A 14,103-nucleotide genomic window follows, 5' to 3' on the forward strand; every position below is an offset into this window, starting at 1 on the left:
CTCAATTTTTATCCAAGTAAAAATAAGCAGATTTAATTTATCTGTCCACTATAATTTTATCCTGTTTGTTTTCCCTTTATGTTCCCAGAGGGTTATCTATAGAGTTTTATCCTAATTAAGAATGCCTAGAATTAAATAAATCAGAATACATCTTTTACTGTAGCAAAATGAATATGAGTGAGACATATAATTCTAAAGTTTATATGGAATTGAGATGATTCTATTAGGCCACAACATGGTCAAGTAATGTGAAGTTGACAATACTAAATGAAATCAATTTCTGGAAAATGAACTCATGTTGAAGACAGCATGCTTCTTTCTGATAAGTCTAACTGGGGCAAATGAAGAAAATAAATGTTCACTATATCATAATTTTGCCTTAAATTCTCTGCAGATAATTCCAGGAATGTTTTAATCCAACAGCAATCAATAATAGAGCTGAAAATCTTTATGTATTTCTATCATTCAAGTTCTTTTTACACATTTATTTTGGTTTCAGAATCTCTGCTTTCAGATTTACCTTTGTCAGTTATCTGTTTATGGTTTAGCTAATGCCATCCAGAAAAGTGCATATCACTGAGACTACTTAGTGGAAAACCAGATCATTGCTTTGAAAGCCTTTATAACTGCAAGGCAAATTTGTGAAAACCTATAAAACTCTCTACTGTAGCTGGTTTTATTATTTATACAACCTATGCACTCCATTTAGTAAATATGAATCACTGTCCAAATCACTAACAGAAAATATGCATCCTTCTAATAGGTTAAATAATATACCTACTTGTTAAGTGTAATCAAGGTAGGTCCAATCCTGACAACTATATGGACAAATGCTCACAATTTCAATCTTATCCTTGGAACTAATCCTTATTTCTTCCAAAAATACCCTTGTAATAACCTTCAACCCACCCTATAGTTAGGCTTATAGCTAGTGAAGACCTTTACTGCGTATTAGAAAGAAGCAAAATAATAATAATAATAATAATAATAATAATAATAATAATAATAATAATAATAATAATAATAATAATAATAATATGAAGAATCTCTTAACATCTTTTTCAACTAACACATTTTATTAAAAGGCATGAGATTTCATGACTTGTGTTAGCCCTGGAAGCCATCTTTCACGTTTGGGCCTTCAGGTCTGACGTTTTGGGGGAAAACGGGGTCTTCCCCAATGAAGCGAAAGCCCAACCAACCACTTGCTTGGACAATGGACTGCCAAAAAGCCTTTGAAAAATTAAAAAGGCTTTTCGCCCAGGAGCCTATCCTTCAACCTTCAACATCTGGATGTAAAACGTAAAAGATGGGTTCCAGGTCTGACAACTTATAGTTTTCACAATATTTAAAAGGGATCAACTAAGACAATATAGAAAAAGGTTCTATATTCTATATTATTTGATGTATTTTAAAAGTTAAACAGCCAATTTGCTCTAATAGTTAAGGCACAAGATTAGAAATCAGAGACTGTGATTTTTAGGCATGAAAGTCTCCTTGGTGACCTTGGGCCAATCACTCTCTCTCAAGTCCAACTCATCTCATAATGTTATTTTGTAGAGAAAATAGGAGGAGGAAGAAGTATTAGATATGTTCAGCACTTTGAATTGTTTATAAAAAATAATAAAGGCAGGATATTAAATAAATAAATAAAAACAAACAAACAATTTTTAATGATTGCTAATGATCTTTGGCAGGGTAACTATTCCAGTAGGCAAAGGGAATACTGTGAATATAATTCACCTTGATTTCAGCAAATCTTCTGACAAAAAAATCCATGCAACATTCTCACTGATGAGTTGTAGCCCAACTGGCTAGCTACCTGCTCTGAGAGATAGCTGCTGCTTTACATCAATCTATCTTGAGGTAAATATTATTTAATATTTTTATTAATGACATGGATAATTACACTGATGGGCTCATTATCAGATTTGAGGATGATAAAATTGGGAGACTTGGCCAACTTCCAGAATGACAAAACCAAACTAGCCTAAACTGGACAAGTTGGCAAACTGGATGGACAGGATCAAGATGTCATTTAACAAGTAAAGATGCAAGGTATTACATTTAGGAAAAAACATGTAGGACACACATATAAATGGAATCATGATATGGAAATACTACATTATAAAAGGAATTGACAATAAGATGAACATAAGCCAGCAGTGTGAGAAGCTGTCAGAAGAGAGTTAATCCAGTTTGGGGATGCATTAGAAGTATAACATTGTATTAAAGACACATGAAGTTATTATTCCTTTGTATTTGGAATTGGTGAATCCACACCTGATGTACTGGGGCACCATATTTCCAGATGGATATTTACAAATTTGAGAAATTTCAGAACAGGTTAACAAAGATGATATAGGAATTTGAGGACATATGCTTTAGGAACAGCTGAAGTTGTTTCTCCATGTCCCATCTTATACCTAACAGAATGAAGATGGGATTATTTTCAGTTTGTTTCTCATGGAATAATCTCAACATGGAATAATCTTTTCTGAAACTCTCTATTAATGTTTTATTCATTTCTTCCTCATACCAATGGCCAAACATCATTTCTTCACAGCACAACTATGGATCAGTCTACCTTTAGTAGTAGATTTTACATTTCATCTTTCATGTATGTGGTGAACAATTAAGATCAAAAGTAGGATAAAAATTGGTGGACTTTTAACAGGACTGCGTTAGGGGTGATAATTTACTACTTCTCCTGCATTCATGTTCAAATGGAGAGAATATAATGTAAAATAAACTGACAGCTAAGAGATTGAAAAAATAGTATCAATATAGACAAAATTTAGACATGCTAATAACATACCTAAATTAACAATATGTTAATGACATATCTAATCAGCTGCTACACAACTAAGTCACATCAATTCCTTGCTATTCAAACAGCCTTTACACTTACCATCACCTCACCAGATTAGCAGAGCCTTTCTACCCATCCTTAATTTCGCCTCCTAGAATTTGTAAAAATATATTATGTCAATATCTTCTGCTGTTTCATTAAAATCCAATTATAAATTAGCAATTTCTAATACACTTTAACAAACCCTCAAAAATACTATTAATGTATATTATGTTAAAATTTGCAGGTAGAACACTATTTTTGTGATTGAGGAAATGATTGATTTAAAACCATAGACAACACAGACACAAAACAATGAAATTAATGGATACTTTATGAAAGCTAAATGTAACCCAACTGTCGAATTATGCTTATGTTTACTAGTAAGATGTTTTTTTTTAATACGTATGAACTGATAGGGTTAGGGATCTGTATTACTGTTCAAAACATTATTAGGAATGTGTAAGGCTCCAAAGGGATGTCTTTCCAGCCCTGTTTTATATTGCAGATTGTATGCATCTTGAGTCTCTGCCCCTGCATGCTTGCAAAGAGAAGGCACCACAGGCATTTGACCAGCCAGTTTAGGCTGTGCCAGTTTAGGACTCTAGCCAGCTTTTTCCATTTTGGTGGTGCAGGAACTGCATGAGAAAGTTTATTTAGTGTATGGCCTATCATACATGGACTAACATTATATATTAACATTTCACCTAGATTAGTAAAACACAATAAAATATAAATGTTAAAAAAGATCTATGTTCAAATACAACTGTCTAGGCCCATGATGGCGAACCTATGGCACGCGTGCCACAGGTGGCACACGGAGCCATATCTGTGGGCACGCAAGTGTTGCCTAGCTCAGCTCCAGTGCTCATGCGCATGCCAGTCATCTGATTTTCGGGCCTTCTGGGCCTACCGGAAGCCGGGAAACAGGCTGTTTTCGGCCTCCAGAGGACCTCCGTGGGGGTGGGGAAGGCTGTTTTCACCCTCCCTAGGCTCCTAGAAAGCCTCTGGAGCCTGGGGAGGGTGAAAAACAGGCCTACCAGGCCCACCGTGCCATCGTGTGCCAAAAGTGGGGGTCGGCAAGGGTTTGCGTGTGCATGTGCGGGGGGGCAGGGCGGGGCAGAGCATTGAATTATGGGTCTGGGCACATGGTGCACACCCCCCCCCATGCTCCCCCTGCTCTTGGCACATGACAGCAAAAAGGTTAGCCATCACTGGTCTAGGCCATCTAACCACTGAAGCACAGCATTGTTTATATTTAAAAAATCACATACTGGAGCAATATATGTCTTCAGATGCAGCCAGTCATGATGTAATCTACAGTTTGACGTGGGACACAGCAGTCACGCTGAAGGGATATTATGCCACGGCAGACTGACAAAGTTAACTGGCCTTAACAAAAAGAGGGAGTTCTTATGTTTCACTGTGAGGAAAAGTTTGACTAAAAATAGGGTACGGCAAAGGGAGCGCGGCTTGATCAGTGGCTGCAGAACCACCTTTTACTCTGCTCATTGCCATTGGATTTTGGGTCCTTTTAGATCATAGACCATTCAAGAAGAAACATGCAGAAGATGTTGGGTGTATTTTTGAAGCAGATGCCTGTTGTCAAGCAGGAATAAATGTTCCAGACAGCCTTGCCACTCTGCTTGAGTTGGGGCTACATGCAAGAGGGTTCTTGGGGAAGCTCTATCCTTCACTGCTTCTTCCCATTTTCCAGTGCTCATATTGGACTAGAGATGCACTCAAAGGTGAAATGCTCCCGGTTCGGACCGGATCGGCTGATCCAGTAGCGATAGTGGCGGGTGGTTCGGAGAACTGGTAGCAAAAATCCCTATACCCCCACCCATGCACACCCAATCGCCCGCTCGCCTGTTTGCTCCCAGCTGAGCTGCAGGATCATCAGAGCCTTTTTTTTTTTTAACTTTTAAAAGCATTTTTTTCACAACCTATTCGTCTGAATAGGTTGTAAAAAAAATGCTTTTAAAAGTTAAAAAAAAGACTGCATGGCAAAGCTAATCCCCCCCACCCCGCACACTGTTCTACTACCCCATGCCTTTTGGCATGCACTGCACGGGCGCACCTCGCATTTGGTGCGTGGTGCGCACTGCGCATGCGCAGCCAGTGAACCGGTAGTAAACTGGTTCAGATTTCACCACTGGATGCACTCCTTGCAATATGCATACCTGGAAACCCCCTTTCTTCCCACACAAATCCCTTTCCAGCCAAACAAACCACCACTATCCTAGTCTGCAAACCAAAACACCCTATGTCTCTGCTCCTGTCAATGCCTGTCTTTGGCACCTCCCTGCCCTATCTTCCTTCCATGTGCCAACGGCAGTCCCAATAGACTTATTAGAGATAAAGTGATTAGAAGAGCAGCTGCTGGCACTAGAGCAATGCTTTCAATGTGATTACTCTCTTCTTATTCCTTTCTCTCCAATAAATGTAAATACCATTTTTGTTAACTATCCAGCAGTTGGATGAGCATTCCAAAGAGATGTTAAGAGGCAACCAAAACCACAGTTGAAGTCGTGTGATTTTCTATCTAGTAACTGCTTTGCTTAGTGATTAATTGTGGTCACTAAATGTTACCTGTAATACAACTTAATTTTTCCTCTGGACTTGTGTGAATTATCGCCTTATTTGTAAAAATAATAAAGGCAGGACATGAATAAATAAACAAACAAAATTTGTACAAGATGAATGAATAAATAAACAAACAAAAAGACTTGTACAAGATACAAAGAGGGAGACTTGGACTACCAGATTTTAAACTAAGGGGTCCTTGGTGCTCTCTGAGCTTGTTTGTTGTCTTAGGAGTTTCATTACCCCGATTCGGTAACCTCATCAGTGCTAGCAAGGAGTGCTTGTTTGCTGTCAGTTTATATGGTGGTGACTTGGTCATCTGTGTGGATGGGGGCGGTCTTAAAGATTTTTTGGTTGGGCTGATGGCTCTTTGACAGTTTCTTGACTGGGGTATTGCTTACTTCAGGGGTGTCAAACTGGATTTCTTGAAGGGCCGGATCAGCATTGTAATTCTCCTCCATGGGCCGGCCAAGGGGGACAGATGGGATGGACACTTCCTGCAGCACCCTATTGGCCAAAATGGGGTATGGGGGGACATGGACCTGGATGGCCTCCTGCAGCACCCTGCCAGCCAAACACACACAGGGGGGCGTGTGACTTCCCGTGCCCCATTTTGGCTGGCAGGGTGCTGCAGGAAGCTGTCCAGGCTGAAAATGGGGGGGGGGGATGCACATGCACCCAGGGGTGAAATGTTCCTGGTTTGGACCGGATCAGCTGATCCGGTAGCGATGGTGGCAGTCGTTCGGAGAACCAGTAGCAAAAATCCCTGCCCTCCCGCCCATGCCCACTCAATTGCCCGGTCGCCCACTTGCCGCTTCTTTTAAAAAATGCTTTTAAAAGGTAAAAAAAAGAGGCTCTGATGATCCCAGTTGAGTTGCCTGATCGTCAAAGCCTTTTTTTTTACTTTTAAAACCATTTTTTTAACAACCTATTCGGCCCAATAGGTTGTAAAAAAAATGCTTTTAAAAGGTAAAAAAAGGCTCTGAAGATCCCAGCTGAGCTGCCTGATCGTCAAAGCCTTTTTTTTTACTTTTAAAACCATTTTTTTAACAACCTATTCGGCCCAATAGGTTGTAAAAAAAATGCTTTTAAAAGGTAAAAAAGAGGCTCTGAAGATCCCAGTTGAGTTGCCTGATTGTCAGAGCCTCTTTTTTTTACTTTTAAAAGCATTTTTTTACAACCTATTCTGCCAAATAGGTTGTAAAAAAATGCTTTTAAAAGTAAAAAAATAAATAAATTGTGCGCCACAGCTGATCACCGCCGTGCGCGTTCTACTTATCACATTCTCCTTTTGGCGTGCGTGGTGTGCACTGCGCATGCGCAGCCAGCGAACCAGTAGTAAACCGGTTCAAATTTCATCACTGTCCCGTACCCCATTTTGGTTGCCAAAGGCACTGCGGGCCAGTCCTTTGCTATTTTTAGGCTGGGCTCGTGGGCCAGATTTAAGCATCCCGCAGGCCAGATCTGGCTGGCGGGTCTTGAGTTTGACAATCCTGGCTTATTCATTGTTGGTCCGAAGTTACCTTGGAGATAATGTATGCTGATCTGGGGCTGATTACTGGTGGAGAGATTCTAGTGTCTTTTTGTTCTCTTTTGGGTTGGTTGATTGTCTCTTTTGCATAGTCTATAGATGTTGTTAATATCTATGTGTCTATTGTTAATTTATCAGAATGCCAGGCTTCTAGAAATTCCCTGGCATTTTTGAACTTGGCCTGGTCTAGGATTGTCATATTTTCCCAATTGAAACTTTAGTTGGTTCTTACATTGTATGTTGTAGATGACTCCTGTTTTTTCTTCTGGGGTTGCTGGGTCTTTTGGTTTGTTTAGGATGTTTTGAAAGGTTTTAGTTGGCTTGTGTGCTGCACTGATTCATCAAGAATATCTCAGAAACTATCAACAGACTACTACAACCACATGGAATCAGTGCGTGCAATTCTTTTAGGGTTTGTGTTGCTTGTGCTGTATTGGGTTGAGTGGTCAATGACTTTTTGATGAAGTTGTGTGGGTATCTATTTTGTTGGAATGTATTGTAGATCAGGGGTCCCCAACCTTTTGGGCCTCAGGGACCACCAAGGTCATTATTTTAAGTCCCATGGACCACTAATATGAATCCAGCGCGACGCTTGCTGAAGCGCCTGGACTCCCAGTGACAAGATGGGGTCCTTCAGGCTCTCTCTCTCTCTCTCTCCCACTCTTTCTCTCTCATTCTCTCTCCCTCTCTCACTTTCTCTCCCAGTCATTCTGATTCCCTTTCTTTCTCTCTCTCTCTCTCTCATTCTCTTTCATTCTGTCTTTCTCTTTCACTCTCTCCCTCTTGCTTTCTCTCCCTCCCACTCATTCTCTCTCATTCTCCCTGATTCCCTTTGTCTCTTTCTTTCTTTCTCTCTCTTTCTGTCTCATTCTCAGTCTCATTCTCTCTCTCTCTCTTTCTCTCTCATGGGACAGCCAGTGTCTTGGGGCTGAGAGGAAGTCAAGCATCTCCCCAACAGACTGAGGTGCGCGGAGAACCAATGGCCGGAAGAAACAGTCGGGAGATCCAGCAAGAAATGAAGCTTCGCTCCTGCTCTGGAATATGGAACGAATCTCCATCCCCCATCTTTCCCTTGCCAGGAGAGGAGTGACTGGGAAGGGAGGACGAAGGGCAGGGACAGCCACTGGTGGGTTCAGCTGACAGGAAGCTACAGCAGGGGGAGGAAACAGCCCGGGGTTCCCGCCATCCATTGCTTTGGCCTGCTTTCACCACCAACTCCCCTTGCACCATTATCTCATTCTGGCTGGCGAAGACTGCGCTGCAAAGTTGCATGAACCTCCCTCTACAGTGGAGATTTACAGCCCCACCATGCCTGGCCAGTCCCATATTCCAAAGCTGTAGTCACAGGACTGGCCATTGCTCATCCTAGAGCAGCTCTTCCACCCGGGTGCGCCACAGACTACCAAAATTTTCTTGCGGACCACCAGTGGTCTGCAGACCGCCAGTTGGTGACACTGGTATAGATGCTCCATTTCCTTTTTCTGTTGTTCTGGATGTGTTTTTCTGCAGTATGTTTGGGCTTATTTAAATAAAGTCCTTGCACAGCTTCTCTTGTGAGAGGTTGAGTTGTTGCTTTGGTAGTGGAGCACCTAGTTAGTATGGGTGGTTTTTCTGTAGACTTGTGTTTCTAGTTTGACATTGTGGTCTTTGCTGATCAGGATATCCAGGAAAGGTAGCAGTTGTTGTTTTTTTCTTCTCTAGTAAACTGGATTCCTTAAAAAAATGTTATTAATGGTTCTGTGGGTGTTCTCTAATTGGTTCTTTTTTATTATGGTGAAGGTGTCATCTACATACTTGATCCATAGTTTCAACTGTATCTATAGAAGTTCTATGGCTTCTAGACGTTTCATGACGACCTCTGCTATAAGTCCTGAAAATGGTGATCCCGTAGGTATCTGTTTAATTTGTTGGTAAATTGGGCCATCAAATTGGAAGTATGTAGTTAAGAAGAGGTTTATGAGATCCATAGTCCATAGATCTTTGTGTATTCAATTAAGTCAGGTGTACTGTGAAGCAATGTAGTCATGGATTCTGGATCTAATTCTGGATCTATAGACATGAACTGGACGTTGTCTTACCTGAACGTCCTTTTTCTGGGCGCTGCGTACACTATCCATGCATGGGTTAATCCTTCAGTATTTGGCAACAACTGAGTGAAAGAAACAAAAGGCTCTTCCCCTTTCCGGCCCCCAAGCCACGCCTCTGTTCCCATGATCCCCCAGTCTGAACGTAAGGCGCAGCTAACAAGGAGTCCACAAAGGATATTCTATCAAACTCAACTTTATTAACACCAACTTGAAACAAGGGCCGGTAAAAAGAAACCAGACAGTCACAGAGGGAGCAGTCAGCCCAAGAGGGAGGGTTATGGATAGTGTACGCAGCGCCCAGAAAAAGGACGTTCAGGTAAGACAACGTCCATTTTCCTGTGCGCTGCTCCCACTATCCATGCATGGGATATACCCAAGCTCAAATTCCCTGGGCGGGATGCTGACTGTCTCCACCGTTGTCCTCAGACACCACTTTCTGAAGTACTCTGCGGCCAAAGGACGCCTCAGCGGAGTTGTACACATCGATCTTGTAGTGGCGAATGAACGGCATGAGGGACGACCAAGTCGCTGCCCTACAGATGTCCACTACCGAGGCTTGAGTGGCCCAGGCCGCCGACGTGGCTGCACTGCGGGTAGAGTGGGGGAGGATTCTGCCCGGTGCCGGTCTGGAGCTTGAATCGTAGGCCATCGCAATGCAGGCCTTGATCCATCTGCTGACCGTGGCTGCTGATACCTTCCGACCCATGGACCTCGGACTAAAGGAAACCAGGAGGCCCTCGGTGCGGCGGAAGGGCTTGGTCCGGTGGATGTAGATGCGGATAGCGCGTCGGACGTCCAGCGTGTGCCACCTCTCTTCCCTGGCATCTCGAGGTGAGGGACAGAAATCCGGTAGGATGAGTTCCTGGGCCCGATGGAACCACGAGTTGACCTTCGGGATGAACGCCGGGTCCAGCCGCAGCGTCACTGTGGATTCACGAAATATGCATAAGTCCTTGCGGACTGAAAGTGCCGCTATCTCTGAGACTCTTCTCGCCGAAGTGATCGCCAGCAAGAAGGTCACCTTAAACGAGAGGTACTTGAGAGAGGCTGAGTTTAGGGGTTCGAAGGGGGGTCCGGTCAGTGCCCGCAGAACCAAAGACAAGTCCCATGACGGGTAACGATGCACTGCAGGAGGTCGAAGGTTTGTGGCCCCATGTAGGAACCCCTTAATGCGCGGGTGGTGCGTGAGCGACTGGTACGGGGGGCAAGCAATGACCGTCGCTAGCGCAGCTGTCTGCCTTCGTAGGGTTGCAGGGGTCAGACCCTTGTCAAGGCCAGCTTGTAGAAATTGCAGGATGTCACGGATATCCGCAGAGGTAGGGTCGGTGTGTTGTCGGGCACTCCAGCGACAGAACGCCTGCCAAGACGCCTCATAGATGCGGGTCGTAGACGGACGTCTAGCCGCTTGGATGGTGGCCACAACTTCGTCTGGTAGGTTGTCCTTTTTCAGGATGACGCGTTCAAATGCCAGACGGCTAATTGTAGCCACTGGGGCTCTGGGTGCGTGACCTCCCCCTGGCGCAGGATGAGCCGCCGAGGTGGGATCACCCACGGTTGGTCCACGGAGAGTGCCACTAGGTCGGCATACCACGGCCGCCGGGGCCAGTTCGGGGCTACCAGGAGCAGATCGGCCTTCTCCGATATCAGTTTTCGGATGAGGCGGGGGATTAGAGGCACTGGTGGAAACGCGTACAGGAGACCCTCGGGCCACCTGCAGCGCAACGCATCGTGGTCCTCCGCCTGAGGTGTCGGGTAGCGTGACACGAAGCGGGGAAGCTGAGCGTTGGCCGGGGTTGCACAGAGATCTACCACCGGGCTTCCGAAGCGTGAGGCGAGCTCCCGGAACAGTTGTGGGTGGAGCTGCCATTCCGCTTGGTCTATTGTCTCTCTGCTGAGCCAGTCTGCTGTGACATTGGATGCCCCTGAGATGTGGTCCGCCCTGATCGAGAGAAGGTGACTCTCTGCCCAGCTGAAGAGATCGGCGGCCTCTCGCATCAGGGTGCGGGATCTTGTGCCCCCCTCTCTGTTGACGTGCGCCTTGGCCGAGATGTTGTCGGTCAGGATTAGAACGTGATGTCCTTTCACCGTCGATTGGAACTCCCGAAGGGCCAGTCTGATCGCCCGAAGTTCCAGGAGGTTGATGCTGCACTGAGTCTCCCGCCGGGACCACTGCCCCTGTGCCACCAGGTTGTGGAGGTGGGCTCCCCACCCTCGAAGGCTTGCGTCGGTGGTGATGATCAGTCGGTCCGGCTCTAGGAAGCTGGACCCCTTGAGAAGCGAGGGCGATGTCCACCACCTGAGGGACTGGCGGACCTGAAGGGTGAGGAGTACTGCCCGTTTGGAGTTGGCCCTGCCTGCTCGCTGAAATGGAAGCAGGAACCACTGCAGAGGTCTCGAGTGTCTGCGTGCCCACGGAACAATGCCGAAGCAGGATACCATCTTTCCAAGGAGGCAGGAGAGATGGATCAGGGCAACTCTCCTCTTCGACAGGATCTGCTGTATCAAAGAGCGGATGCTCTGGACTCTGTCCGGCGATAGGTAAACCTGGCCGCTGGCCGAGTCTATCAGTGCCCCCAGATGAAGGAGTCTGGTGGTGGGCTGCAGATGACTCTTTTCGAAGTTTATGGTGAAGCCGTGGTCCTGGAAGACCTGCAGGACCTTCTTCATGTCCTCGGTGGCCTGCTCTCGAGTGGAGGACAAGATCAGAATGTCGTCCAGGTAGCAGAGCAACCGAATCGGAATGGTTCGAAGCCTGGCCGCTACCACCGCCACCAATTTGGTGAAGGTGCGGGGAGCTGACGAAAGACCGAATGGCATCGCACGGTACTGGTAATGTGTTCCCGCGAATTCGAATCTCAGGAACTGCCTGTGTTCCGGGTGAATGGGCACGTGAAGATAGGCCTCCCGGAGGTCGACCGATTGGAGCAAGTCGCCCTGTCTCACCCCCGCTAGGATAGATTTGAGGGAGTGCATTTTGAACCTGTGGTATTGAACCGACAGGTTTAGCCGTTTTAGGTTTAGTATGCCCCTCCAGCCCCCGGAGTTCTTGGGTACTAGGAAGAGGGTTGAATAGAACCCGGAGCCCCTCTGGGCGTGCGGGACTGCTTCGATGGCATTGACTTCCAGGAGGTGTTCTATCTCCTGCGCCATTAAGTTCCGCTGTTCTGTGGAGCGGGGCATTGGACAGCGGACAAAGCGATGGGGCGGCTGACCGGAAAATTCGATAGACAGTCCCGAACCAGTCGTACGCCTTACCCAGGAGTCCGAGGTTGATCTGGCCCATTGCTGGTGGAAGTGGATGAGCCTTCCCCCTATGGGGCCTGCGAGCCTGGAGTCATTTCCCTCGTTTGGCTGGCTTCGACCCGGCACCGCGGAAGTTGCGCCTCGGCTGCTGGTTTCGCCCTCGGTCTCGGAACTGCTGCCGGTCCTGGAACCTATCTCCTCCTTGGAATTGGGGACGATGAAAGGAGGACCCCCTGGGTCCCGCGCTGGCACGAAAGGGCTGTTGTAGCGGGTAGGGAGTGTACCGGCGTTCCTGGCGGCGGTAGGTCGAAGGGAGGATCTTTCTTTTGTCCTTCCCCTCCACTAGCAACGGATCCAGAGCGGCGCCAAAGAGCTCCGGGGCTTTGTAAGGCGCGGCTGCCAATTTCCATTTTGCTTTGAAATCGGCCTTCCAGGGCCGGAGCCAGAAGAGTCTTCTAGCCGAAAGGGTTGAAGCTAGAGTTCTCGAGGCAAATTTGGCTGCGTTCAATGAGCTGTCGGCTGAGTATTCAGTGGCGGCTATTATCTTGTTTATATCCTGCTGGAGCCTGGTGTCCTCAGGGGGTAGTCTGTCCTGCAGGTGCCGGAGCCAAATAAGCGACGCACGGTTGAAAAAGGACGTTGCCGTTGCGGCTCTGATTGCCCAGCCCGCTGCCTGATGTGCCTTTCGGAAGGCCCCCTCCATCCTCTTTTCCTCCGCCTTGAGAGAGTCGAGAGGGTCGGTGGAGATCAGGGCGCCGGAGGACAATGCTGCCACAGGCTGGTCGACCGTAGGGAGCGTTAGGAGGTCCTCTAGCTCTGGGGCTGCACAGTAGAGCTTCTTGTCCAGGTTGCTGGGTGTGGCCAGGGAAGCTGGTTGTCCCCAGGGGTTCTGGATGACCTCCGTAAACAGCTGAGGGCATGGGATGAAATCCCTCTGCGGCTTTGATGAGTTGAAAAGCGCGTCGTGCGGGCCCGCTGCTGGTGGGGCGGCAGCTGGGACATCCCCTGGCACTCCAAGATTGGTTGTAAGTCGAGCCTTGTGGAGTAGAGACTTGAACAAGGCTGGGCGGAAGAGGCCAGTGAATGCCGGTGTGTCAGGCGCTAGACCCTCATCCTCTGATAACTCCATCTCCTCAGGCCCCTCCTCTGCTTGGTCTGATTCCTCCGAAGAGGAGTCCTGCCCTCGCCTGGGTTGAGGATGGGGCTGGGGCTGGTGGCACCGCGACTGGCTCGGGGCGGCTTGGACTGGAGCCTGCGACGACTGCTGCAGGGTTGCGCTGAAGAACGAGGAGAGTGCGGCCGAAAACATGGCCTGGAAGTCCAATGGGGGGGCTATCCCGGCCCCCCCTTGGGGAAGCGGGTTAGCGCTTGGCGACGGACTGGATGCCTCCCTGGCCCGATGATGATGATGTGCAGGAAGGAGGGTGGATGAGGCCTCCGCTGCGAGCCCCGTGCCTGCCTCTGGGCGAGGTGTGCTGCGGCCAGACCTGGGCACATCGGGAGTTCTTGGGGTCACTGCAATGTCGGATACAGTTGAGATCCCCAATTCTATGCCTCTAGGGGAAGCATGCACTGAATACAAGGTCGCGGGCTCCCTGGATGGTGATCCTGCCAGTGCCCTCTGAGCCTTCTCCCACTGTCTCTCGAGAGCGTTGTGCCTCCTTAACGCATCTCTGTCCTGAAAAGGCAAGGCTCCTTCTGAAGGAGTTCTGCTGGTAGCGCTCGTATGCCTCTTTTTGGATTTCTTCTTGCCCCCTTTACTGCTTTTGTGAGGGGGGCTAAGTTCCAATTCCATATCCGAAGAA

General features: G+C 47.1%; 1 protein-coding gene across 6 annotated transcripts in view; it reads right to left on the reverse strand.

Moving 5' to 3' along the window:
* BBX (BBX high mobility group box domain containing) overlaps positions 1-14,103 on the reverse strand; it is a 126,284-nt gene that overhangs the window by 77,342 nt on the left and 34,839 nt on the right. For 4 of the 6 annotated variants that reach the window (XM_070942707.1, XM_070942706.1, XM_070942708.1 and 1 more), the window contains exon 3: positions 2,912-2,963. The exons of the other annotated variants lie outside the window; for them this stretch is intronic. In XM_070942707.1, coding sequence (XP_070798808.1) covers positions 2,912-2,914 — 3 coding nt within the window. In that variant the 5' untranslated portion in view covers positions 2,915-2,963. The remainder of the gene's footprint in view (positions 1-2,911; positions 2,964-14,103) is intronic. 6 annotated transcript variants of the gene reach the window in all.

Source organism: Pituophis catenifer, unplaced genomic scaffold (assembly GCF_029215685.1).
Source record: "Pituophis catenifer annectens isolate HBS135680 unplaced genomic scaffold, rPitCat1.0.hap2 SCAF_4, whole genome shotgun sequence".
In the NCBI taxonomy this organism is placed as follows: Eukaryota; Metazoa; Chordata; class Lepidosauria; order Squamata; family Colubridae; genus Pituophis; species Pituophis catenifer.